The following is a 27386-nucleotide window of genomic DNA, read 5'->3' as shown; positions in this document are numbered from 1 at the left end:
CTTCTCCCTACACTTTTGAAGACCCTAGTGCTCCCCAAACCTGCAACCAGCCAAGGTGAGTTACACACTTGCTGTAAAGTGGAGCTTCCTACTGACTGGAGAGTGAAGAGAAAAAGGGTGGGGGTGAGTAAGCTCAGGGGGACAATCCTTGTCCTGCTGGCCACACTGCTGCTGATCCAAGCCAGGATGTGCTGGCCTTCTTGGCCACATGCTGGCTCATCTTTAGCTATTGCTGCTCCTGACCAAACCCCTCCCCATCAGGTCCTTTGCCATCCTCTCAAGCACAGTCAGCCTGTGGCAGAGTCATTGGGTGGCGTGCTCTGAACAGTGAATTACCTGTGTCCAGTTGAGCAGGGTGAACTCTATCAGTGTTGTGACTGGGGACTAAATACTTCCCAGCTTCAGAGCACAGACACTAATCAACATCTATCAGCTGAATAGGGAAGTTTAGGGGAATGCTGAATCCCTCAAACATCCAGAGCTGATAGCTCTGGTTATCAGCCAGGAGGAAAACTCTTGCAATGATCCCATTTCCCAAAGATGTCAAATGCCAAGTTCCAGGTGGATGAGGCCTTGAGCAACCTGGTCTAATGGCAGGGGTCCCCTGCCCATGGCAGCAGGGTTGGAACTAGATGATCTTTAAGATCCCTTCTATCCCAAACCATTCTATGAACCTAGGAGGAGAACAAACCATCTGCACCCTTTGCATAACCAACTCTGAAAGCCTCAGCTCCAAGAGGTATCTTAACAGCATTCACAGTCCATGCAAATCAATGTTCTGATGCCAAAAATCTTTTGCCCAAGGTGAAACTGCAAAAAGAGATCTTCCAAGTCATTTCTGAGCACCCAGTGATTGCAGAGCTTTGTTTTGATGCCCAGCCCTGAAAAGAAACCCGACTTGAAGAACCATTAACATACAAATGGGAAATGAACTTTCAAAGTTTATGCAACTGCTCCATTACAGGCAGCTCAAATCAATTAGGTTGTTAAAAATCAGAGGAGAAATCTTTGTTAAGAGTTTAAAATGTGAGTGCTCCCTTCAACCTCAGACACACGTGTGGAATTTGAAGCTGGTAAAAATGTAGCTTGTTACAAAGGGGAGGAAAAACCCAACCGAATACCATTTCATGTTCTCTCAGCTACTCTATTTTCCTCCCTTCCTTCCCTCCCCTCCTTGCTTCAATATTCCTTCCTCCTTACCCCCATTAAAGGGATTGAGTGGAGAATAAATTTTCTCCGGAGATGATTTGATTCAGTGCTCAAACCTAGGAAGTGTGAAGTCAGGGGAGTGTTTTCTTCTGCTTGATGGGATCAGCAGAGCCATGCTGACATAAATTCCAGGCACCTTTTAGGGAGAAGGAAAAGGACGAGCAAAAACTTGAACTTTGCTGCTAAGACTGAAGGATGATTTCAGCAAGGCTGAGAAACACCAGCACCTACAGCACACAGACTCATTCTAGTCAGACCCAACTGCCCAATTCTGGGGTTTTTGGTTAAAAGTAACATGGATTCCACAAGAGCCAAGCCTCATGGGTGAATCTGGTTCACTCTGAACACCAGGAAAAGCAAACAAACTGGTGGGAAGTATCTCATTAAAAGGTTAAAAAAAAAACCACTCCAGCTCTGTTTGAAGCATGTTAAAAACAAGTTCATTTATTGGAACACTTAGCCACCAAGAGCACTCTGCTTAAAATCCTTGAATGACTGAAGTGAGAAGATGGAACAGGCACTAGATAGTTAATGGAGTCTGTGCTTTATTAAATCATTTTCCATTTTCAGATAGACAAAATCACAACAGTGCAGAAGCCAAAGGTCATAGAGCACAGCAAGTCTCCTGCAACCAAGTGAAATTCAATGTTCTTGGTGAATCACCAAGCTTGATCTGCCTGCAAAACACCTAAGGTGGACTAGATAACATCATACTTCTGCCTCAGTCCAGACCCTCTGCATAAACCAGCTTTGAAAGCTCAGTGATCAAATCCTACATTAAGTCTCCCCCCGACTTCAGTGTCACCTGCCACAGGCCAAACTAACACCCAGAGGAAGAGGAGCCAGGTCTTTATCTGTCCCTTTATGGTATATCCACTCCTTAGGAGGCACTTTTCTGCACACAAACCAATCCCAGCTCACCTCAAATTGTGGTGAGACTTGCCTGAAGAAACGTGTGGTGTGTTCTGGTGATACTTGGACAACTCTCTGCTACACAAGTTCACTCTTCCCCAGGTATTTTAACAGCAGCTAAAGAATTTACATGCACCTACCCCAACAGGGCATGAAAAAAAAAGTAATTTCTCCAATTTGCAGATGCCACAAACCCAAATTTTATTTGAACTCATGACATTACTACCCTAAAATTGGTTTTCAGGTAGCAACAGTAAAATATTAGTCCAAAAAGTCCATTATTAAGCTTGCTTCAAGCCTGGTGTGTGTTATTAATGCTCCAAACAGTAAATCAACCTCTTAATGGCTGTCAAAATGTTCTTACATGTTCCCAAGGCATTGCAACTACATTACAGAGCATACAAAAGGGTTTCATCTATGTAAATATATTTAATACTACGATCTTATTTGCATATTAGGGAAAAGCTGGATCCAAAAAATGCCATTTTATTTGAAGGAAGGTTTTTAAGGCCCTGAGCTCTCAGCAGAATGTGTCTGTGCTCAACACCAGCCTCTGAAGACATTCTGTATCCATCAGCTTTCCACTTTGTCCCTAACATGGAGAATTCTGGCATGCCATATATCTGTCAGCTCATTACTCATTCCAGGATCTACATGGATCTTTGAGCAACCTGGGGCCCAAGTGTGTAAAACTTGTAAGCTAAACTTGATGTAACCTGAGAGCCTTCTTTGAGGGGAAAGACCTGAATACTTAGCAGAACCAAAAATCTTGCTGCAATAGACTAGAAAAGAGTGAGACTAGATGCTTTAAATGAATGCTCTGCACTAGAGCTTTCCAGATGTCCCCAGGACTAAGGAGCCCATATTTCTCTAGTGGTTTAAGTAACACAGGAAGAAAAACCTAAACCAACCAAAAATAATTTGGGGCATATATAGCTTACGTGAGAACGCAGGGAGGGTTTCAAGCCAGCCAGCAGCAGAGTAATTATATTTAATGCAAGAACTTCATGCCAATATAGAGACCACAATACTTTGAATTCCTCAACCTAGGTCAAACTCTCCTTCTATAGCCACAACGAGGCTACCATCATGGACACTCCAGATTGTAACTCCCTAAAGCAGGACCTGGCCACCTGTGGGGATGTATTTCTACCCTCGCTTTGCATTTCTCCCCTTGTTTCACAACAGCCTCCACTGCTACGCTGTGCTAGATCAAACATACTCAGCACTTGACTGAAATCTGTGCTTGCTTTGTTTCTGAGGAGGGTTCAGGACCATCTGAGTTCTGATTGCTGTCAGCTGAAGTGTCAGCAGTGAGAACAGCGAGTCTGTAGCTGTTCCTGGACAGACAGATTGGAGCACAGACATCTAGGCATAGAGCGGCAAGCACAGCCTGGGAGCTGCTTCTCATCCAAGTCAAATGCAGGGTTCTGTTTACCTATTAAACAACATTTATTCCCTTCAAATAAGCAAAAGAAAGAAGAAATACTGGAAACAAGTTAATATAAAAAACACAACCTCAGTTTATACAGCAACTATCTCTCAGTCAGGTCACAGCTGTCATCACGTTGGCAAAATAAACTGGACTGAGTAGCTGTGCTCAAAGTACCACCTGGTACCTGCAAGAAAGATGCTGAAATACTTAGAGGAAGACGACCCCCTATCTCCCAAAATTACCCAAGGAATGAAACCTTTTCTCCTGAAATATAAAGCTCACAAGGCAACATTTAGGATTGTAGCTGTGATTCTTATGAAACAGAATTGTGAGGGATGACCTGATCCCTATGTGTGGGAAGAACTCCAGCATCTGCTAAGTGCCAGATGCAACAGCTCAGAGGTTAAACTCAAAACCTGAACCAAATGCAACCCCAAACTGCAGGCATCTGGAAGTTACCAAGAGAAACTGGTGGATTTACCAATACTTAACCTCTATACAAACGGGGATATCACTCCAAAGTTCCTTGTTAATGAGCATGGAAACACAAAGCTAATGGACCAGCGAGACTTAGGCAACAAAACAAACCAAAAAAAAAAAGGTTGAAGGGGATGATGAACAATGAAAAATGCCCTTCAAGCCAACAACCAGAGCACATCATTTCAGGAACGACCAACATTCTGACAACTAGACATTTTGTTTCCTTCAGTTTCTCTGTGAAGGAAAACTACACCTAGAAAGTAGACATTCCACTGTCAGGGGAAAAGCTGTTGCCGGCAGTGCAGGAGCCTTGACCTTGCCTCTCACTTGTGGAGAACCACAGCCAGCATTATTCACGTTTTACATCTTACAGGCAAAGCTAAAGTTCTTTTCATGGGCTGCATTAGAATAGGGGGATAGGTTACAGCAGATGAACTTTGCCTTCACAGCAACGTCAATTAGCAGGAAGATTTTTCATGCTCCCACTCCTGCTGGCCCAGCACCCTCTCCCTAACAGGGCTCAGAACCAGGTAGCTGAAGGAGAGCACTGGGTAGAAAACACACTTAAATGTTCTGACACAGACAAGTGCAGTTCTGCTTCCCATAAAGATGAGTCTGAAGCCTGAGTCTCATGCTTTAATCCCTCTCCTTTACTGTTCTTTTGGCTTTCCCTATAAATGCACCTCTTGGTGTTCACACAAATATCTGCTTGCTTTGAGCCCTGCCGACTGATTTCCTCTGGCAGCCAGTTCCACTCTAATTACACCATTTAGAAAGGATTTCCACCTACCATTTTTCAAAACTCCCACTTCCAAAGGATCTGTGAATGTCCTTTTGGGCTTGTGCTATGAGACATCGCCAAGTTATCTTGCCATACTAGTTCCTCTTAATGGACTGCAAATGATCTCCATTAAGTTTTAACATGTCCAAGCTACCCTTTTTCACAGCTAAACATACAAAACCCATGCCAGTGCTACGCTTAATGAGTGTGTTTAGAGACACTTGAATGCTCTGAAAAAAAAATTGAGGCTGACTGGAGACTACATTGCTTCCCTTGCCTTTTTATTACTTTTCTTGAGAAACGGGTAAAATTAGTTTTATAATGACTTCTGCTAAATAATACCTCAGCCCCGTGATAGAATTTTGAAACAAATTTTGGCTTCGCAGCAGCAGATGTGGTTCACTTTAACAAGCCAATAAATATTTTAAGTGACTGAAGAGCTGGGAATTTTATAATATGATCCAGGTTTAAAAGCTAAGGAGGGAGTCAACAGGTCCTAGGAAAAGAGAACACAATGCCTTAGGGGGTTCTGCCTCCTGCTAGAGAACGTGGGGACAAGCTACTTTTGTGCAAGCTTTCCATTTTGAGCGATACCTTGAGAAGTTCTCTTCGTGTCCTAAGATGCTACCCTGAAAGCTGAAGGTGTCTGCTGAAAAAGCTCAGTGGATAAAAGTGATCACTAGCAGAAAGAAAAATTAAGATACACGAGTTCAGATGGATGCAAATTACAACTCTAACCTCACAACATCCTCGTATGCTTTATATGGCATGATATGGCCAAGCTACTTCCTTCAGCCATTCAAATCCTCCAGCAAGCAGCTCTTCAACACTTCACACCCAAAGTCGCTGCCTAAAAATGAAAACAAAAAGAGAAAGTGGAACCAGACTTGGCAAGCTCTTAGCGCAACAGTTCAGACCGCAGCCCACCACTGCTCTCTGCCTCAGAGAGCAACGATCCGCGAGTAGAGCAGCCCAAACCTCGTCGGGACGGCAGCATCCGGAGCCCCGCCGCAGCGTTCACCCTGCGGGCAGGAACCAGTAGCCTCCCGGGAAGGGCCTGACTAACCCGTGGGGCCCGTGCTCAGGCTGCCGGAGGGGAAGCGAGGCCACTGGAGCAGCAGAACGCCGGCCCCTCCGGCTGCAGCGGTGGCCGCGTAGCGCCCGCAGCGAACTCTCCGCGCCGCTCCCCACCCGGGAAGCGTAGAGAAGCCCTATTCCCGCCCGCGACCGCGGCGATATTGTCCTCGCAGCCGCGGCGGGCACCAGAGCTGAGCCAGCCCGGGGCCGCCGCTCCCTCCCAGCGCCGCCACTTGCCGCCGGCCACTCCCGCAGCTCCCCGGCTGGCAAAGCCGGCGCGGCTCAGCCCGGGAGCGAGAGCTACTGCAGCCGCTCCGCCAACGAGAGGTCTCCCTTCTCTCACCTCCGAGTACGGCGGCCCCCTCCTCGCCGCAGCCTGGGTCTCGGTGGGCACGCAGGACTCACGCCCCTTTCCCCTCGCTGGTCGCCTCTTGCCTCGCCTCACCTCAGGGCGCGGCGGCCGGCGCTCGGCTGCGCTCGGCTCGGCGCCAGGGAACGAGGCGGCCGCTGCCTCCTCCTCCGCGCAGCTACCCTCGGCCCCGGCGCCCGAGGCGCAGCCTCCCGCCCTCGGCGGCGGCTCTGCGCGGCCCGAGGAAGAGGCGGCTGGGCCCTCTGCCCGCACCTGCGCTGGTCGCGGCCCTCCGCTCCCCGCCCGCCTCAGGACGCCGCTCCCCGCGCCAGGCCGCGGCTCCCCTCCTTCCCGGCCTGCCCCGGCGCCCGCCGGCCCCAGGCCCCCCTCCCCCGGCCGGGCCGCGCCTGCGCGGCGGCCCCTCTCCCCATCCGGGTCCCTCCGTGCGGTGTAGCAGGTCGGTAGGCGGGAAATGGCGACTGGCTGCTGAGCGGCTGCGGAGCGCGGAGCCCTGGCGGCGGTGTAAACACAGCGGCTCCCGCCCGGCCCGGCTCGGCCTGGCCCGGCCGCTGGGGACCCGAGCACCAAGGGCCCGCCTCCCCAGTACCCTGCACCCACAGGTAAGTGACGCGGCGGCTCAGCCAGCGCGGGGTCCCAGCCCGGGATCAGGTGGGAAGGGAAAGGGTGGCCGCTCCGGAGTGACCGGCGGGAGCCTCCCCTCAGGGCCTGCCCCGCCGCGGGCCCCTGCGCCCCGCGTTCCCGCCCGCCCGCCGAGGCTCCGCGCCCCGCTGCGTACCGAGACACCCTGTCCCCTCCCCTGGCCGGCCGCGGAGGCCAGCCAGCCCCAGTCACGCCGGAGCGGGGACGCAACCCTCCCGGGCCAGCCCCCTGCCCCCGGCGGAGCTGCGTCGCGGCTGTCACCCCCGCGCCGGCACCCCACGCCTGCCCCTCTAGGCCGAGGCCTGCGGGAAGGCTCCGCCGCCGCCCGCCCCGTCCCGCGCCCCGGGCGGCGGTGGGCACCGTGGGGGGAGCGCGTCCCGGGCCGGCTCAGGGGGCGTAGCTGTGCGGGCGGCATCCCAGCCCCTGCCGCACACGGGCGGGCCATGCCCGGCGTGGCTCCCGCGGGGCGGGCGCGCAGCAGGCGCCTGTTGCTGGTTGTTCCTGGCGCCGGGGCAGTAGTGCTAGACCTGCCTGTCTCTAGCTCCGGGCAGGGGGCACAGTGGGCAGCTGGCGCCCCGCTGCTTCCCCAGAGGATGCTAGATGGTGCCCGGGCGGGGATCCCTGGCGGTGAAGGGTTGGCGCGGAAGGTGGCAGCGGCTAGGCAGATGGAAACGACACCAACTTTGCTGTCACTTGGGAGGGCAGGAGCGGGGGGCAGGCGGCCGGGATGCGCCGTGCAGGACCACGGCCATCTCACCCCGGCATTGGCATCCCCTGTCAGTGCAGGGGACGCGGCGTGAGCAGCAGCGTGTTGCATCCCACGTTGCTTATCTGTTGCTTCTGTGCTCTAACGGGTGCAGCTCAAGCCTGTTGCTCGGTTTCATGGTGCTCAGGAGCACATGAAGGGACAGGTCCTGCTCTTTCTTTGTGACTCTTTTTTGGTGAGCTCCAGCCTAGATCCTCCTGGGATATTTCCCTCTGCGATGATGACTGTAGCACTTGTTCTGATCCTAAGCCCATTGTTTCTGGTAGGAGTTTTTTTCATAGTCTTCCATTTGCTTATTGTGTGCTTTTGCAAGTAATTTGAAGGTTGTAATTATGGACTTGGCCTTTCTTGATCAGTTTCCACTGTTACAATCCAGTAGTCCATGAAGAGGATCTCTAACAACAGCTATTACTCTGTTGCCTTGGGCAAGTGGCAACCTCTTTTGCCATTTCCCCATCAGTAAAATGGAGATAATAATACCTCAGAGACTTGTTACGAGAAGTAGTTAATGTTTGTAGAGGGCTTAAAAGACCTAAATGTTATTAATTAAGCCCCATGACACATTAAGGTAAGACTTAGTGAACCAGGTTTACACACAGATGAACTGAGGCAGGAAGAGATTATGATTGAGCTAGAGTAACATATTGGATGTGTGACAATAGTAACAAACAAGTTATAACTGCTTCATGCTGTAGGCACAAGCAAACAGTTCTGTATAACAGAGATGATTCCAAGATTATTTGCCCCTCCCTCACCTTGCCCCTTCCAATTTCAAGCTTTTCTTCTTTAGGAGGTTTTGCCTGTGTGATTTCCAGTTGACTGGATAGCTCCAAGGACACTTGTGGCTTGCCCACTTAGAAGTGTTGCAGCAGTTTTCATAACAAGATGTATGTTCTAGGATGCAAGCCAAATCCAGACTTAAATTCCATAAAACACTTTTCCCCTGAAAACATTGTGTGGAACTTAGTTAAGACTTGATCCCATTCCAGTCAGTGGAGTATGCACTGAAGCTGCCATTCCTGTTTCATCTGAGAAAGTCATTTCATGAAAGCAAAGAATTGTCATGTCAAGCAGAGATTTAGTGGTGCAGTTAGCTGGTTTTCTTGAGGTTGTAAACATTCCACATGCTGGAAGTGTGCATGTTTTCAGGATTCAAAGGTAGTTTTTCATCTTGGTTTCCACCAAGTTGGTGACTTCCTTCCACCGTGGTGATTGCCCAGCACACCAAGGTGACACTGTTGCAGGCTGAGCACCATGAAACAGTTTAAAAACAAAGAGTCTATCAAATTCAAAAGGAAACTTGCCCTTCATCTCACATAATGTTTCCACACTGTACTGGCTTTTGGTTCCTTTGATCACCTGTAATGCTGCTGAAGCTGATAACCACCAAAAGCAGTGTCTGCAGAGGACTTTGAGAATCATATTTTCTTTCCTGAACAGTTCTCTATGCAAAGATTTCATTGCTGTGAAAGAAACTTTTCCATAGCTATAAGTGGAATAATAAATTGGAGTACTGGCACATTTTTGCAAGACCCACTATTGAACATCAAACTCAAACTATTTTGTCAAGAGCTTGCCATAAAACCTGGAGGAAGGGGTTGGGCAAGATGACCTCCTGAGTTCTCTTCCAGCCCTAGCCCTTCTCTGAGCCTGTAAGAGCAGGATATGTCACATGGGGATGGAATTTGGCAGAAGCATGAAATTAATGTGCATCTGTAGATGTATGTGTCTCTGGCAGAAGTTTGAGACTTCTTGCCTTTTTGAAGGAAATAAGACTGTTAGAGCAGATCCAGAAGAGGGCCATCAAGATGATCTGAGAGCTGGAGTATCTCTTCTGTGAGGACAGGCTGAGAGAGTTGGAGTTGTTCAGCCTGGAGAAGGGAAGGCTCCAAGACCTTAGAGCAGGCTCCCAGTATTTGAATGGGCCTACAGAACAACTGGACATAGACTTGTTACAAAGGCATGGAGTGGCTGGAAGAAGATGTTTTTAGATGAGACATTAAGGAGAAATGCTTCTCCATGAAGGTGGTGAAACACTGGAACAGGTTGGCCAGAGAATTTTTGGAAGCTCCAAGCCTGCCAGTGTTCAAAGCTGTATTGGATGAGGCCTTGAGCAACATGCTGTAGTGAGAAATGTCCCTGTCCACAGGTGAAGGGTTGGAACTAAATGATCTCTAAGGTCCCTTCCCAACCCAAACGATTCAGTGGTTCTATGAAGGAGTAACTGGAAGTTCCAGAACATCCTCGTTATCATTTCAAGCTCACAGCTGAAGACAGTGTTGCTATGTAACTCTCCAGTCGTCTTCTCCAGTTTAGGGCTTTGCAGCTTTTCCCTGTTCACACCCTGGACAAGTTCTTCATCATCCATGTGTTTTCAGCCTGGCCTCACTCAAGTAGCCAGTTCCTTTATATCATGGACTTTGATAGTGTTAGCACAGCTCTATTAAGATTATCCCAGATGCAAAGCCTGTTGTGTCCCCCCACAGTGGCCTTTGTCTGCATCCTTACTCTGTACCTCCTCAGGAGCACTTCTCTCAGACAAGTGCCTGATTCATTGCTGCAGGTAGATCAGATGTGATGGTGCTGTGTGATGTGAAAGGCTGTGCCTGAATGGAATTCTTCTGTTTGCTGAAGCTTAACTTATTGAAGTATGGCCACTAAATTGTAAATGGAAAGTTGTTTTTCTCCTATTAGTGAATCACAGAATGGTAGGGGCTGGAATGGACCTCTGCAGATTGAGTCCAACCCCTCTGCCAGAGCAGGTTATCCTATAGCAGATTACACCAGGAACACATCCAGCTGTGCCTTGAAAGTTTCTAAGAGGAGACTCTACCATCTCTCTGGGCATCCTGTTCCAGTGCTCTGCCTCCCTCAAAGTAAAGAAGTTCCTTCTCATGTTTAGCTGGAACTTCTTATGTTGAAGTTTATGCCTATTAGCTCTTGTTCTGTCACTGCAAACCACTGATAAGAGTCTGGCCCCACCTTACTGACACGCACCCCTCATTGCGTATGAAGAGTTCATTTGATGTTTATGCAGCCATTGAAGTCTCCACAAAAGCCAAATATGCTCCAGAAAAGCATAGCTGATTAGTCAGATACAGAATGGGTTCCACTTTCTAGGAGGCAGGTGTTAAATCACTAAGGGACCAGTAAGCTCTATCTAGGCTTGTCTCAGGTGTCAGGGCCTGAGGAGTGCTCTAACCACTGATTGAAGTGCAGCACTGGTGGCAGTGAGGGATGCTTTTCTGATTGTGTGGAGAACTTAGCGTACACCAAAACACCTGAGAGCCAGAAGAACACGTTGGGTACCAGTGGAGCTGCCTAAATGGTCATTAGTTAGGATTTTAGCACAACAAATATTCTGCACTCACAACCAAAGACATTTTCAACAGCACTCAGAAAATGAAGTGTGGAATCATCCCCAAATGAAGCAGTCCAGTTCAAAGGTTGGGCAATAGCTTCCCAGTTGGGAGCATCATTTTTTTTCCTTAATGACTTCCAATCAGATCAGTTTCAGCAAATACTTTGATTAATGTTCTCTTAACTATGGAAAACAAGAAGTTCTCTCACCATGCCTTATGATCCAAGGAAAACACTTGTCAGGACAGTGTAGTATGAGAAAACGAGTTGAGGGTCAGCCTGAAGTGCATTTCCCCCTTTGCCAGCACTCTCAAATGTGTCATCTGTCAGAGGTCCTCAGTTGCCTCAGTCTCCCAGGCCAGTGGATCATTATTTATGGCAACATCAAGACCTGTGGACAAGGGGAAGGAAATCTGTGGCTGCTGGTGGAGAGAATTAACTCAGCAGGCACATTACTCTCTGCTGTATTGTGGCATTAAAAACACAGGTCTTTGTGGGGAAAGTTTTGTGAGCCCAACCCCATCAATCAGATTTCTGTGCATCTGGTCAAACATAACCCCAAAGCCAGGTACCTGCTGCATTAGATCTGATGAGGATCTTCTGCCCACTAAGTGATGTGGGTGCTGGATCTGCGTGGAAAAGAAGTGATGCAAGCTGAAGTGATCCTTAAGAATCCTAATCCCTGTCTGAACACAGGGGTTCATTGCTGTTTACCGGGGAAGGAGTCTAGTTAGAAGGCGTGAAGCACTTTTAGGTTTGAATTCCTGATACTTCTTGCAGCACTGTAACTTTAAGTACAGCATCATGAAAAGAAGTTTAACTAAGAGGAGTTGTTAGCTCTACAGCAGCTGGAAAATAATACTTCAGGTAGCACAATGCTAAAAGCTGTACCCTGCTATTCTTTGCTGATGTGCCAAGTGTGAGTAGGAGGGGGGAGGGAAAAGAATCTAAAACAATTGGATTGGAATTTACCTATAAATAAATGATCCTATTTCATATATATATAAACAAACACACACAGTGGCAACCCAGCAGGAGCATCATTACTAGCAGAGTCAGGCTGGGAAGGTGATCCTGGAGGGCATGTTAACATCCTTGAAGCCTCACCTGGAGGAAAAGGAGCTTGTCCTTATTTGAGCTGCGTTTAGGAATAGCTAATTTGAGTGAGTAAATTAAGAAGAACTTGGATCAAATCAGAGCAGTAGTTCCAAGCAGTGCTTTAGCTGCACTAGTTCAATCTAAACCCGAACTTAGATTACTTCAGGCCATTCCCAAACGTGATTGCTTTGGTTCACCCTGTATTTTAGGAGGTGCTAATTAGAGGAAGGCAGGTAATTCAATCTAAGGATTAGACTATACCACAAGGACCTCATTGGCACAGCAGCACCAGCCTGGTTAGCGGTAAAACCCGCACACAAAGGGCTTCCTTTGGCCAGCACCAGTTATGTTTGCACTTTACTGAGAGGTTTGTTGCCCTAGCTGGCTTTGGCTGGGGAAAAGCAGCATTTTCCCTGTTACTTTCACATTTCTTACTGGTAGAGCTTCTGCATTAGACACAGTCTAGCACAGATGTCCTTTCTCTATAGGCCTTCAGGGGTGCTTCGTGTTTTCTGCTTCCTGTAGAGGGGCTGAGACACTGGAGCAGAGTCTCCTACAGGTATATTCATTTCTTACCTGTGGTGAGGTTTTGCTTCATCCATGTAGTTTCCTGTAGGCTCAATCTCCTGTAAGTTTCCATCTAGAAGCTGGGCTTTTTGAGGCATTCCTTGTTTCAGGAAGGAGAAGACTAAGGTAGCAGGTTCTGGAGTTCCATTTATCCTGGTTTCATTTCCAATATCTACCCTTTTTATATGTGATAGCACCACCCCAGTCGCTTCCCTTTCCCAGGAACTTCTCTCATCTTCCTGTCCTGGGGGAGCTCATTTAGGTGCACTAGGTCTCCTTTTATATCAGTCACATCCTGCCTTTGGGCTGATGGGTGATGCCTGCTCATCTGCTTCAAACCCATCACCTGGGAGAAGAAAAATCCTATAGTTTAGGGCTGAGCTCATTTTCCTTTTAAAAGGTGGCTGAAATGTGCCACAGCCTTGAGTCAGATTGAAGAGGAACCTTTGTCAGGAGCTGAGAAAGAAAGCAAGAGAATAAGACAAACTGGATAATGGGCAACATTTTTGTTTCTGAACTTAACAGGAGAAATAAAAAGCAGGGTAAGAACTGAAGTTTTAAGGTTTGGGGGGGTTGGGTTGTTTTCTGGGGAGTGAGGAGAAGGAGTATCGAAGAAATAAAGGAGGAAATCTGTAGACAGCAGAAATATCTGCACGAACATCAAAAGTACTTAAGGGCTTTGTGTAGACTAGATTTAAATATATTTGATTGAATTACCTCTCTGGGTATATTGACACCTTAACTCTTGTCAGGACCAAGCAGTTGTAATTAAATCAATTTAAACAGGCTTGGGAAAGCTCATTTATTTTGCTTATCAAGGCAGAACTGCTGGATGTTAGAGCAGCAAACAAAGATAGTGAAATCTTGATACTTTTCATTCCTGTTCTTCAAAAGCTTCTTCCAAACCTATATTTTTTTTTAATACTTCAATGAAGCTAAAGTGATATTCTTTAAGAGCTGTAATTAGTGCATTTAGAGTTCCTTGGGTTTGTGTGGCTCAGGGACTGGCAGCTGAGAGAGAAAAAAAAGTCTTTGAGAGCTCCGTTGGCAAAACTATATAGATGCAGTTGGAGGTGGAGAGGTGTCAGCCTTAATTATTGTGCTTAATTACCCTGTTGAGCTTACTTGAAGATAATTCTCTGTTGATAGAAGAGAGGATAATTCTTATTTGAAGATAATGCTCTCTTTTGAGTTTGTTTGTTTTGTTTATTATATAGCTGGGAAATGTTTGATAATGTTCAGCTTCCGAGATGAATGGTTAATACCAGAATGCCCTGAGTCAACACAACAGGGCTCTAAAGCAGAAAACAGTTTAAGATTAGCAAATAAACATTTGTCATCAGTAGCTCTTGCATTCAGGACTGAAAAGGTATTTCAAGAAGATTGCTCTTTGCTCTTCTGTTTTTTGTTTTCCCTCTTGGTTAAGGTGCTGCAAGATGAGAGGAGTTTGCGTAGCTGTTCCTGTGCTGTTTGCCGGGGATTCTAGAGGTGCTGTGTCTGTGTTTGCAGAAAGGTGGTGTTATGTCAGGCTTACTGGGGTAAAGGGTTGGCTTGAGTGGGTTTTTTTGTTGTTTCATTTAATTTTTTAACTCAACTATAAACCCAGTGGTAAAGCCTCTTCTGTCAGAGCAGCTCCCTCACAGTATTGTCTGTGCTGTCAGATAGTCTGGAGCAGACCTGTAGAATGAGCCTGTTGCTGTTTGGGACTTGATGTCCATGTTGTTGGCAGTTCTGGAGGTTTGAACTGTGTCTCACCAGTGTCCTTGGGTGGTTGAAATGTATCTCCCAGTGTAGTTTGGATCAGTTGGTGTGCTCTGAGGCTGTTGTGAGAGTGAGCCATGAGAAGGTGTGTTTCAAAAGCTCACATTAAAACACTGCTGCAGATTTATGTTAAGCAACCTCTTGCCTTAGGAGAGGGCAGAGGGTGCCTGTGCCAGTCTTAAAGTTGGTGTTAAGCTGCTTGTGAAAGAAGGGAGCAGCTCAGGGCAGCTGAAAGGAGGAACAAATGCGATGTGAAAAGGTTGTAAATGAGGGTTAAGAGCCTTTAGTCAACCATCAGAGCAAAGCAAATCACATAAAATTTCAGCAGAGTTTTCTGAGTCTGAGTGATGCTCTCCTACCTGGTACTTGAACTCCATAGCTCAGCTTTGCTCTTTTCCCTCGGGCTGGATGGACACTCCTCATCTGCTTCTGAATGGTTCTCCAAACCAGTCTGAGTAGGCTTTGCTTATCCTCAAAGAGAGTTTAAAAAACCAAATTCTGGTTGATCATGTGTATGATACCGAGAGGGTGAAGAGAGGAGGAATGTTTTCCCCCGACTTAATGTGCAGGGCTTTAACTATTCCTCTGCAGTTTTGTAGTGCTCAAGGACAAAGTGGTGTACTTAGCATTTTGATTCAGACTCTATTTCTGAGGTTTTTTATTGTCATGTTTTGTCATAAATAAGAATTCTGCTTAGGGAGTTGCTCAGGAGCAGAAGATAAAACAGTCTGATTAGTTTGATGCTGTTTCTTGAACAGCAGAGTCGGGGGTTGGACAAGATGACCTTCAAGGGTCCCTTCCAGCCCAATGCATTCTGTGATTCTATAAAGTCTGGCTGCTCACAGACTAGTGTTCCTTGGTGCCCTCCAGCCCTCTTGTCTCTCCTGTAGTGCCTCCAGACTGCCCACAGTATTTCAAGTGTCTCCACTTCCAGTCAGAGTTCCTCCTATTTGCTGTCACTCCTGGTGCCCCAAGTGCCTGCCCTGGGTTTACTGGCTCAGCTGGGAGTGGAGCACGTAGGCTGCTTGCTCACTGCTGGGCTCTGCTGAGGAGCTGAGCTCTTTTTTGTTTATTTCCAGAGGTTGGCTAGAAAAGGAGGCAAGGTGGAGTGTGTCTGTGTGTGGGTAAGGACTGGGCTGTGGCTGCTTGAAATTATTTAGTCTGTCACTTGCACAGCCTTTGACTCTCAGAAATCTTGTAGGAATTAGTCTGTTTGTTTGAAATTTCTCTCCCTGTGTGAAACTGGGCTGGTGTTGGAGTCTTGTGTTCAGTTCTGGGCTCTCCAGTTCAGGAGAGGGAGCTACTGGAGCTTCCAGTGGAAGCTATGGAGCTGCTTGGGGAGCCTGGAACATCGCTGTGAGGAAGACTGAGAGACCAACAGACAGATAGTTATGGGAACTGCAAGTATGGAAGCCTTATTTTCTCTAGAAACAAGGCTGTTAAGAAACTCAACAATAGCAGCAGCTCACAATGTTTTTGCTGAAGAATCCAGCCCTTCTAGGAAGACCATAAGCAAATTAAGCCCATCACATAAAAGGCTCTTGCTTCAGAAGCTTGGGACTGGATGGTCTTTATAAAAATAACCTGCCAGAAATTAAAGGGAAAACTTTAAACCTGAATAGTTTCAGTGATCACATTAACATAAAACCTCAGCCTGACACTTGGTGCTTGAGCAGCTGAGGCTGTGCTTCCGCACCAGCTTTGAGCAGTCTCTGAGCTGCTGCAGTCACACTGCCCAGTCCTTGAGATGGACCAGGATGTGTCCTATGGCCTGGAGTAAGCAACATCTTCCCAGCTCAGCCTTCTTCCTCCAAACCAGGCTGACCTCCTCTGCCCTGCCTGTAGGGAACAGGCAGCCCTCTCCTATGCAGTGTTCTGAGCTCTTCCTGGGCATGTCTGGGAGAAAGTGGTGGTACTGCTGATGCCATCCATGATGCCAGTGGGCACACTGATAGCTGAGCAGTTGTGGGAAGTGGATGTCAAGGTGAAGGTGCCAGTCTCTGTTCAGTGGTATCCAGTGACAGGACAAGGAACAAGAGGTGTAAGCTGCAACACAAGAAGCTCCACCTCAACATGAGGAGAAAGCTCTTTACTGTGAGGGTGCTGGAGCCCTGAAGCAGGCTGCCCAGAGAGATGGTGGAGCCTCCTTCCCTGGAGGCTTCCAAGACCCAGCTGTATTTGTTCCTGTCTGACCTTCTGTAGGTGAACCTGCCTTGGCAGGGGGTCTGGACTCGATCTCCAGAGGTCCTTTCCAATCTCTAACATTCTGTGGTTCTCTGAAGCTCTCTGTGGAGCTTGAGCCCCATGCCCTGGCCTCTCTGCTTTACTCCCCTTTCTGGCCTTTCTCTTGCCAGGAGTTGTAAGTTTTGATTCCATCTCTTCTTCCTGTGATTCTGCAGTGAGCCATTTGCATTCACTAAGCAGACCTAGAAATATGACTGAATGGTGGCTTGGGGAGTGCCAGAGCTGCCTCGGAGCATACATGGCAGCAGTTCTAGGGTTAGGCTGTCAAAGAGCTGCAAGCTGTGCCGTGCAGCTGAGAGCAAACTGCTGGGCAAGGAGAGGCTGGAGATCCCTGTGCCAGCTGCTGGGCAAAAACTAACCTCTGGCAACTGCATGAAAGGCAGCAAAGTGAGTGGAGGGATGGATCCTTCCTTAACCTGCCTTCATCCCTGAATCAGAATTGTTTGGGTTGGAAAAGCCCTCAGAGACCATCGAGTCAAACTGTCAACCTAGCAGCACCATGGCCATTAAACTGTGTCCCGAGTTGCCATGTCTACATATTGCTTAACATTTCCAGAGTGACTCCACCACCTCTCTGGGCAGCCTGTTCCAGTGCCTGAGTTACAGGCTGCCTCTTCTTTCCTTCTCCCTCTGCCCACCCTGCTCATAATGCACCGTGAAAAGGTCCCTGCTGAGCTGGAAGGAGCTGTGGAAATTAGAAAGCATTCCTTCTATTTACATTATAAATATCAGGATGTGGAAATGTTGGAGAGGGTCCAGAGAAGGCCACAAAGATGATCAGAGGGTTGGAGCACCTCTCCTATGGGCACAGGATGAGAGTTGTGTCTGTTCGTCCTGGAGGGACGGCTCTAGGGGCACCTTAAAGTGGCCTTCTAGTACCTGAAGAGGAAGCTAAAGGAGAGCTGGGGAGGGGCTTTCGACAAAGACTTGTAATGGTAGGATGAGGGACAATGGCTTTGAGCTGCAAGAGGGAAAATGTAGACTGGGGATTAGGAAGAAATTCTGTACAGTGAGGGTGGTGAGACACTGGCACAGATTGCCCAGGGATATTGTGGCTTCCCTTTCCCTGGAGGTGGTGAAGTCCAGGTTGGATGAAGTTTTGAGCAACCTGGGTCTAGTGAGAGGTGTCCCTGCCCATTGCAGGGGGATTGGAACTAGATGATCTTTAAGGTCCCTTCCAAAGCAAACCATCCTGTGATTGATTTAGCTAAATTTTTGCTTCAGCACTTTGCTTGGCAGGTGCTGTGTGCTCTGGCACCCAGGGGACTACCACTGCTCTTCCAGGGATTTGTTTGGTATCTAAGTTAACTCACATGAAGCGTTTGAGTTCAATGAGGTCTTTTCAGTATCTGGAAAATTCTCCCAGATTGTAATGTAACTGCTTAGTAATGTAACAAATTCATCACTGTCAGGAAGCCTTGGGATGTGGCATGGCCCTTCCTGGATTGCTCCTTTGATGGATTCCTGATGGAAGGGGCTGAGTTTACTCCTAGTGCTGGAGAATGGCTGGAAAACGATGCAGCAACCCTCTGAACTCACAGTTGATAGCATGTTTTTTGTTCTTGTGGATTCCTGCTGCAGAACATAACGCTGCAGATAGATGGGTGGAGCATGGAGATGAGGGGACTTCAGCCACTTCTCTTTCAGACAGAATTCCTAGTGTAGCATGTGAATCCAGGCCCTTTGATGCAGTTGTACAACCTCCCTCATCTCTGACTTGGAAAGTCACTGTGTTTGCCCAATGCAGTAAAAATCTAGCTGCTTTGACATGTTTTTTCTGAAGCCTGCACTCCTGTTGTACCATGCAGCATCAGTAACTATAGGCAGTAGATCTGTGCTCCTGCCTTTTTCTCAGCCTCAGACATTCTGAAGTGAGGCACTAGGCAAACACCATCTTCTCCTGTTGGCTTACAGAGCTGTATGTGCTGCTTTAGAGCCATAAAGTTATCATTTCATTGCATCTCACCCATTTGAAAGTGGCAGACCAAAGTGTGAGTGACATCAGTGACATTCAGGGGTAGAAACTTTGCACTGTGTGTGTACAGAGCAGCTTTGGCTTGCAGGACGTTTGTTGCTGTGAGTGACTTGCTGTACTTTTATTGTTAGAGTATTGACCTATGCATTTTGATTAACCAGTAAGTTTTGTTTCTTCTTGTGGGAATTTTTCACCCACAATAAAACAGGGAGAAAGAATTACATTTAAAAATCTGTAAAATAACCTCCTTGTGGCATCAGGCAGGTCTTTGACACTCAGTTTGGTTCACTTTCTGACAATGAATGAGATTTGAGTTCACAATGTCTCAGTATTATGGTTTTAAGGTTACATGTGAAAATATACCAATCACAAAGGTGTTAAAACTTCAGTACTTCTATCAGTGTTAACTTGGACACCTGCATGAATTAGCAAATTAGTCTCAGAGGCTGAAAAAATGAAGTTTGTCATGCAAGAAAAAGGCTTGGGAAAATTAGGTTTAGATCAGCATGTGATGGAAAACGTTCAGTTTGAAATCTGTATGGGCAGTGGCTGATCAAAGTCTAGACCTTGATGTTTTCCCTGCTTTTAACCACAGAGCTGGCTGATTATTTGTAAATCAGGAAAGCTGGGTGTGAGGGGAGCCTAGGAGCAGCCCCTGGCAAGGCAGAGAGCACAATGTAAACTACTCTTGAAGCTGTATCTTGCACCAAGGTAAAATGTTTTGCAGGGCAGTAAGAATCATATTTAAAGAGGTTTTGTCCTACAATAAAAATAGCCTGCTATTTTTAAGGCCAAAGGAGCAGCCAAAGCCCTTATCTAGCCTTTTTAAAAGATAACAACCTGACAAAGTCCTGTGGAATAGGTGACTGTGGTTCTGATCCCGCAGGAAGATTAAGGTGAAGTAGAGCAAGAGTAGGTTTTCTGGGGAAGTTAAGCAAAATGCAGCTCTCTCCTCTCTGGAGACCTTGCAAAAACGTTTGGCTTCTCACAACAAACACAGGAGTTACTCCATGGCTTCCACAGTCCAGCATAGGCTTACTTGGGTTTACTCAGCTTGAATTTTGTTCTCTATTTTTGTTGGCTTTTTGAAATTAAAGCTATAGCTAATATGGAGAAGAAGAACAATTGAAAACAGCAACTCATCAAGGTTTTGGGTTTTTTGTGGTCAGACAATATCCTGGAAGGTCCTTTCAGGAAGTGTTTAGCAACCTGTCTCTGCCCTGGGTTGCAACAAGAGGGAGATGGCTTCCAAAAATAGTCTCCCTCTGTGCCTGGCAGCATGGATTAAATGTCCAGAGAGCCTAATATGTCTAAAGACAGCTGGTCTGTCCCAGAACCTCCACAGGAACAGCTCTGGTTCTGCTGGGATTTGTTATCCACTCATCTAAAACTCCAGCACTGCAAACTTGCATTTCAAAACATCTCAGCTCTCTGTGAGCTCCACAGAATCTGAAGATGACTAATGTGAAATTCTTGTCTTGGCAACATCAGAGATTGTAAATAGCATCTTCCTCTGGCTGCTGATTTTGGGGTTCAGATCTCAGATTATCTCTCCCATGATTACCATTTCTCTCTCTGCTTAGTAGTCTGACCCAGACTGGAAAGACTGAATTAATGAAAAGAGTGTACCCTCAGTCACAAAGAGAAAAATATCTTGGCCAGGGGGGAATAAACTTTCAGTTCCAAATGCATGTGGTAGAATCAAAACAAAGCCTCCTGAGCAAAGCAATGGCAAAACAATGGTGCTGAGAAACACGATTGCTAGAGCAGAAAAGTAGAGTCCCAGAAAAGCTAATTTCTGTAAAGGCCACTTATAAAAAGCCTCCTTCATTCTTTGGCAAAATCTTGCTAAGAATATACATGAGGGTTTGTTGTTTTTTTTTTAGGGGAGATGCTTAAGCTTCGGGAGTGCAGAACCACATGAGCCTATGGCAGAGTTTCTGCAGGATCACAGTTAAAATGTAGGGGACTGAAGCACAAAGGTTCAAGCGTGGATTTTATTTCAGATTGAAAACATTTAGTAACCTGAAAGATGTGGGGGAGAAGAAAAGGTTCTTTCAATGAAACAAAGACCATCCAGAAGTGCCATTTGCACTGCATCTTTGATAGTTAGATTTTCATAGGATGACAGAATGGTTTGGGTTGGAAAGGACCTTAAAGAGTATCCAGTTCCAGGCCCCCTGCCATGGTCTAGTTGACTGGATAGGGCTGGGGGATAGGTTGGACTGGATGATCTCAGAGGTCTCTTCCAACCTGGTTGATTCTATGATATTCCACTAGACCAGGTTCCTCAAGGCACCATCCAACCTGGCCTTGAACACCTCCAGGGAGGGAGCAGCCATGACCTCTGTGGGCAACCTGTTCCAGTGTCTCACCACCTTCACTGTAAATTACTTCTTTCTGCTATTTCCAGTGGGATTGGTAGGTGTTGTTCTGATACAACTCGTGGGTTCTTTATACATCTCTCCAGAGTTCACAGCCAAGCACCAACATTTGCTTAGCCCACGTTGTCTGTTCTGCTGTTCCTCTAAACCATTGTCTTTTTACTTAGCCTTTGTCTACACGACAGCAGCACTGCTTCCAGACTTTGAGTCACGGTTTCCTAGTTAATAGTTGTCTCTCTAGGAGGCAGCTACAGAAAACCACACTCGAAGATTTGAGCACAGTGATAAGTAACACACTATGTTGCAAAATAGGTACTGCATCAGCTGGGATAACATGAAATTGCTGTAATTTTGTAGGAAAGGAGAAGAAATTGGTTAAAGAAAGGCTAAGACTCTTTGAGGGACAAAAGCCTCAACACTTCTAAACTAACAAAAAGCATTTCCTTCAAGTCTGTGAAGTGCTTTGGAGCCTATCTGGATGAAAGGCTGTAAGTAATTTCCCTTGTCTTTGTTGTGAGCCTAGATAGGTTTGTCATTGCACTGAGGCTATTGCTGCTCCCATACAGAATCCCAGCATGGTGGGAATTGGAAGGGAACTCTGGACATCACCCAGTCTAACACCTCTCCTAAATCAGAGTCACCCACAGCAGGCTGTCCAGCGTCACAATGGCCACGTGGGTCTGAAATCTCTCCAGAGAAGGAGACTCCACAACCCCCCTGGGCAGCCTGCTCCGGGGCTCCATCGTTGTTTTCAGGTGGAACCTCCTGGCTTTCAGTTTGTGCATGTTGCCCCTTGTCCTTTCACTGGGCACTGTTGACAAGAATCTGGCCCATCCTTTTGCCCCTCACCCTTTAGTTCTTGCTGGGTATTGAGCAGATCTCCTCTGGAGCCGCTCTTCTCCAGGCTCAACAGCCCCAGGGCTCTAAGCCTTTCCTCATCACAGAGATGCTCCAGGCCCCTCAGCACCTTCCTGACCTCCACTGGACTCTTTCCAGTAGTTCCCTGTCTCTCTTGAACTGGGAAGCCCAGACACAAGATTTACCAGTGTCTCTTCATTTCTCATGGTGACTTGGACTTTTTTGTACACCAGCAGAAGATCTTTCATAAGCATTTCATGAAAGCATCTCTGGTGCCAGCTTCATGAACACATCTTCTTGTTGGGATGTTTCTTCTAGTTGAAATCTGGGTCAGTTGCTGTAACAAAATGTGCTGACAAAATATGACTGGTATTATTTGTTTAAAAGGAAAATGAAGGAAATATTTGTTCTTGGTTCCTCTTTCTGCCCACTGTGATCCAGCTTGTGTGTCCAGAAATAGCTGAAAGAAACGAGGACGGTTTCTCAGCAGTGAGGGCTGCATTATCTGAGCTGGTTTGTGATGGGACACTGGGTAGCTCAGGAATTGCTTGCCACAGCTGTTTGCTTTGGTGGCAGTTGACAGCTTTAGAATCATAGAGTAAGAGAATGGTTTGGGGTGGAAAGGACTTTAGAGATGATCTGGTTCCCCCTGCCGTGGACAGGGATACCTCCCGCTAGACCAGGTTGCTCAAGTCCTCATCCAACCTGGCCTTGAACAACCTCCAGGGAGGGGACAACCATGCCCTCCCTGGTCAACCTATTCCAGTGTCTCACCACCTGCACTGTAAAGAATTTCTTCCTAATCCCCAGTCTAAATCTCCTCTCTTGCAGCTTTAAGCCATTGACCCTCATCCTATCACTGCAAGCCCTTGTCAAAAATCCCTCCCCAGCTCTCCTGTAGCTCCCTTCAGATACTGGCAAGCTGCTCTAAGGCCTCCCTGAAGCCTTTTGTTCTCCTGACTGGACAGTCCCAACCCTCTCATCCTGTTCCCATAGGTGAGGTGCTTCATCCCTCCAATCATCTTCATGCTCTCCTCTTGACTTGCTCCAGCATTTCCATGTCCTTCTTTTGCCTGGGACCCCAGGGCTGGACATAGGACTCCAGATGAGGCCTCTCCAGAGCAGAGAGGCAGAATCACCTCCCTCATCACTGCTTGAGGATGTTGCAGCCATAATTCTTCAGCATCAACTTTTCATGCTGAGAAGGAACCAAACTGGTGCACAGAGGGAGGATTTGAGCTGATAACTCCTGAAAGAGAATTGAAGTTTAGGTGTGCTTGGTGCATCAGACTCAGCCTCCATCCATCCTGCCAGAACGCAGCCATGTGAGATTCTGGTCTCCACAGCCCTTCCTAATGTCAGTCTCTTCCCCAAACAGCTCCTTGTGGTGCAATCAGATCTGTACAGGGCTGAGAAGGGAAATTCACCAACATGTTTGGACTTGATTATTTTGACTGAGAGCTGTTCAGGTTTGTCTCTGGTTTGTGCTTGTTTGGGAGAAGAAACACAGATGTAATGTAATTCCAGTGAAAACTATCCCCTCACAGAGACCTCGAGCTCAGGGACCTTCTGTGGTTGAGAGGATTGGAGTTAACTGTTGCTAAGTCCATTATAGATACTTATAACCCCAGGCTTGATAGCCAGGGTGTGAAAGGAGACAAAGAGCCCTCTGGCAGTGGTGTGCAGATGGGTTAAATAGTACCTTTTGTCTCTCATGGGACCCTGCCTGCCACTCTGGAGCCCTCAACACAACTGTTGGGGCAGATGCAGAGGAGGTCTCAAAGATGATCCAGGGGCTCGAGATCCCCCTCCAGTGAGGACAGGCTGAGAAAGTTGGGGCTGTTCAGCTTGGAGAAGGGTCTGGGGAGACCCTAGAGCAGCCTTACAGTGTTTGAAGTGGGCTATAGAACAGCTGGAGAGAGACTTGAGAAAGGCATGTAGGGACAGGACAGGGGGTGATAGCTTCAAACTGGAAGCAGCTGGATTGGGATGAGACCTGAGGAGGAAATTATTTCCAATGAGGATGGTGAGGCGCTGGAACAGGTTGCCCATGGAAGTGTGGAGGCTGCAAGCCTGGCAGTGTTCAAGGCCAGGTTGGATGAGGCCTTGAGCAATCTGCTCTAGTGGAAGATGTCCTTGCCCATGGCAGAGGAGTAGGAACCAGATGATCTTTAAGGTCCCTTCCAGCCCAAGCCATTGTGTGATATGTTTCAGTGCTAGAAGTTGTCTGATTAATTTTGGTTTTAATATAAGAAATGTTAAGTAGTATTTTTCTTCTCCAAGTGGGATTTCACCAATGTCAGTCTTTTTGGTTTACATTTTTGTCCAATTCCTTTTCTTACACCTATCTGGGTTTGTTGGTGTCTGTTTCATTCCTGCCCAAGAAGTGGTGGTGGGCTTGAATTTCTCACCAACACACTTTAAGACTGCTGGTTTATAAACCATAAAGGATGGTTTCCAGTGACATGATGGCAAACATGGTTTCCATCTCGGAATACTGCAAATCCTATTGGATTTGGCTGTTCAGTTCCTAATTCCCCGTGGTACGTGGAGACCATTAGCAACCAAAAACTGGGGTTAGTTCACTGTCGTTCACTGCTTACCTTTCAGAGGTTTTTGAACTGAGTAGATGAGAATTATGAATCTCACCAATGTATATGCTCAGATCCTCAGCATAGATATCTCAGGGTGACCTGTTTCACCCTGTCCAGAGAGCTCAGAGCATGGGGGACTGGAAACAAGTCTCTGCAGTTGGGTTAACTGTGGCATAAAAACATTGCTGTGTAGAAAAGGCTGAAGGAAAGCAGTGCTCAGGCCCCAGCTTTGGAGTTTAGGATCACAGAATGCTGGGTTGGTAGGGATCCCAAGGGTCATCTAGTCCAACCTTTCTAAGTGATAGTGGAGCTGAAATGAGCTGGCCCAGCACCTTGTCAAGATGAGTCTTAAAACTGGCCAATGTAGAGGAATCCACTGCTGCCATTGGGAGATGATTCCAATGTCCAGTTGTTCTTGGGAGGAAATATTTCACTGTCCCTGGAGGTGTTTAAGAAAAGACTGGATGAGGCACTTAGTGCCATGGTCTAGGTGACTGGCTAGGGCTGGGTGCTAGGTTGGACTGGATAATCTTGGACGTCTCTTCCAACCTTGTGGATTCTGTGATTCTGTTTTCTTCTGGAGTCAAATCAGCCTCTCCCTAGCAGAAACTTGTCCCCATCACCCCTTATTTTTCCCATGGGACTCCTTGTAAATACAGTCTCCATCCTTTTGGTAGCCACCTTTTATGTACTGGTCCATAGTAATGAGGTCTTCCCTAACGTTTATTTTCTCAAGGCTCTCCTCTACTTGTGTTCTACAGAGGTATCAGGTGAAGCTGGATGGGGTGGGCCCAGGCCAGGATGAGTTTCAACAGGGCCAAGTGCTGGGTCCTGCATTTGGGTCACAAAAACCCCATGGGGCTCCAGGCTGGGGACAGAGTGGCTGCAAAAGGATCAGGATGCTCAGAGATGGGACATGCCTCTTCCCTGCACCCATTCCAGGTCAGGTTGTTTGGGGCTCTGAGCAGCCCGCCCTAGTTGCAGATATCCCTGCTGGCTGCAGAGAGGTTGGACTGGCTGAGTTTTAAAGGTCACTTCCCACCCAGACCAGCTTGAGATTCTGTGATCTGGGGATGCTGGTCAGTCAGTCAGGATCTACTATCTGTCTCCTTGCAATACACTGAGTGAAGAAATTCAGAGAGTTATAATTCAACCAAATTAATTGCTAATCAGGTTGATAATGCTGCTAATAAGATTCCCTCCTCAGAGCATGACAGGACTAGAGCTCCTTGGAGAGCTTTAAGAACATTTTTACCATGGCAAAACAATGCTGTTTTTCCTCTAGCTTCATTCCAACAAACTGCAAACTATTTAACTCTCAGCACTGATGGATTTAAACTGTTTGTGTAAAACTCTAATGACCATTTTCTGTCTGGGGCTGGATTTCCTGCTAGGGCTGTAAATTAGTTCATCTCTCATACAGAGGAACACTGAGGAACCTGAAATGTTCCTTTTCCAGCCATCCAGGGTCATGTGGGCTTGGAGTTTGTGCTAACATAAAGTACATGACTTATTCCACACAACGTGGATAAAAAATTCATTCCTCAATGTCTCTGATGTGTTTTAAGGCATCTTTGGACCATCCTGTCCATTGATGTCTGGTAGTTCCTTTGGGTTCATCATTTGATCCTCCAGATCAATACAGAAGCTTCCCTGGAATTCAGCAAGGGCAAGTGTAGAGTCCTGTGTCTGCGGAAGGACAAAGCCATGGATCAGCACAGGCTGGGGGGCTGAGCTCTTGTAGAGCAGCTCTTGGGAAAAGGATCTGGGAGTGCTGGTCAGCAACAGGATGCCCATGAGCCAGCAATGTGCCCTTGTGCCCAAGAGGCCAATGGCATACTGAGGTTCATGAAGAAGAGTGCGGCCAGCGGGTTGAGGGAGATTCTGCTCTCCCTCTACTCTGCTCTGCTGAGGCCACCTCTGGAATACTAAGTCCAGTTCTGGGCTCCTCAGTTCAAGAAGGACAGAGACTTGATGGAGAGGGTGCAGTGGAGGGTTACAGAGATGCTGAGGAGACTGAGGCATCTCTGTCACAAGGAAAGACTGAGAGATTTGGGGCTTTTTAGCCCAGAGAAGAGCAGCCTGAGAGGGAATCTCATCAATGCTGATCAGTGCTTCAAGGGTGGGTGTCAGGAGGGTGGGGCCAGGCTTTTGTCACTGGTACCCAGTGACAGAACAAGGGGAAAGGGTCACAAACTGGAACATCAGAAGTTCCATCTAAACATGAGGAGGAACTTCTTGAATGTAAGGGCAATAGAGCACAGGAGCAGGCTGCCCAGAGAGGTGGTGGAGTCTCCTTCTGTGGACTTTGAAGACCCACCTGGATATGTTCCTGTGTGACCTCCTCTAGGTGCCCCTGCCTTCGCTGGGTGGTTTGGCTCAATCTCCAAAGGTCCCTTCCAACCCCTACCATTCTGTATAACATAGGTTTATTGCTATGGGTCCTTCCCACTATTAATCACACCCCAAAAATCAATCTGACAGCAGTTTGTGAGAAGGAAGAGTCAGGATGCAAGTTCTGCTAACAGGCATCTTTCTGTAAAAATGTTATTTTTGTCTTTCTTTTTTTCCTAGTGGCAAAGAGAAGGGATAGAAAATGGGGTTAAAGTCTTTAGAGATTTCTTTCCTTATTTCTCTGCTTCACTTTTGTTCACAATCAGAAGATTCTTTTAAAGGAAATGTGAATTTTATTGCAAACATTGATGAGAAAAAGACAATCTTCTGGGATGGGGAGTGTAGCTCTTCTGTTACTAGAGAGCTCAAGGCTGTAAGGAACTAGGTTGTGTGAATTCAGGCTGTGGTTTCCCTTGTCCTGCCCCAAACCTCACACCTCAGCCCACTGCTGCTGTAGCTACTCTAGTCCTTGGAGGAAGCCT

At 47.2% G+C, this 27386-nt stretch overlaps 1 protein-coding gene and 2 long non-coding RNA genes across 4 annotated transcripts in view; 1 reads left to right on the top strand and 2 right to left on the bottom strand.

Annotated features, from left to right (window-relative positions):
• Window positions 1-1626: 1626 nt before the first annotated feature.
• On the bottom strand, window positions 1627-6582 carry LOC135183034 (uncharacterized). The gene is made up of 2 exons (XR_010305391.1): window positions 6238-6582; window positions 1627-5667 (listed from the first exon to the last, which is right to left on the bottom strand). It is a non-coding gene; the product is annotated as an uncharacterized LOC135183034 (long non-coding RNA).
• Window positions 6583-6676: 94 nt separating this feature from the next.
• The window catches only part of CTDSPL2 (CTD small phosphatase like 2), a 48396-nt gene continuing 27686 nt past the window's right edge, over window positions 6677-27386 (top strand). Inside the window, exon 1 of one of the 2 annotated variants that reach the window (XM_064157778.1) lies at window positions 6677-6863. Coding sequence is in view for 1 of the 2 variants with exons in the window: in XM_064157777.1 (XP_064013847.1) it covers window positions 13188-13236 (49 nt within the window). In the remaining variant the exon portion in view is untranslated. Of the gene's footprint in view, window positions 6864-13115; window positions 13237-27386 lie in introns of those variants that run through there. The other variant, XM_064157777.1, reaches the window with a different exon arrangement.
• LOC135182711 (uncharacterized) lies at window positions 10741-12959 on the bottom strand. The gene is made up of 3 exons (XR_010305279.1): window positions 12704-12959; window positions 11602-11658; window positions 10741-11420 (listed from the first exon to the last, which is right to left on the bottom strand). It is a non-coding gene; the product is annotated as an uncharacterized LOC135182711 (long non-coding RNA).

This window comes from Pogoniulus pusillus, chromosome 17 (genome assembly GCF_015220805.1).
Source record: "Pogoniulus pusillus isolate bPogPus1 chromosome 17, bPogPus1.pri, whole genome shotgun sequence".
Taxonomy (NCBI): domain Eukaryota; kingdom Metazoa; phylum Chordata; class Aves; order Piciformes; family Lybiidae; genus Pogoniulus; species Pogoniulus pusillus.
This window is presented reverse-complemented; position numbering and strand designations above follow the sequence as displayed.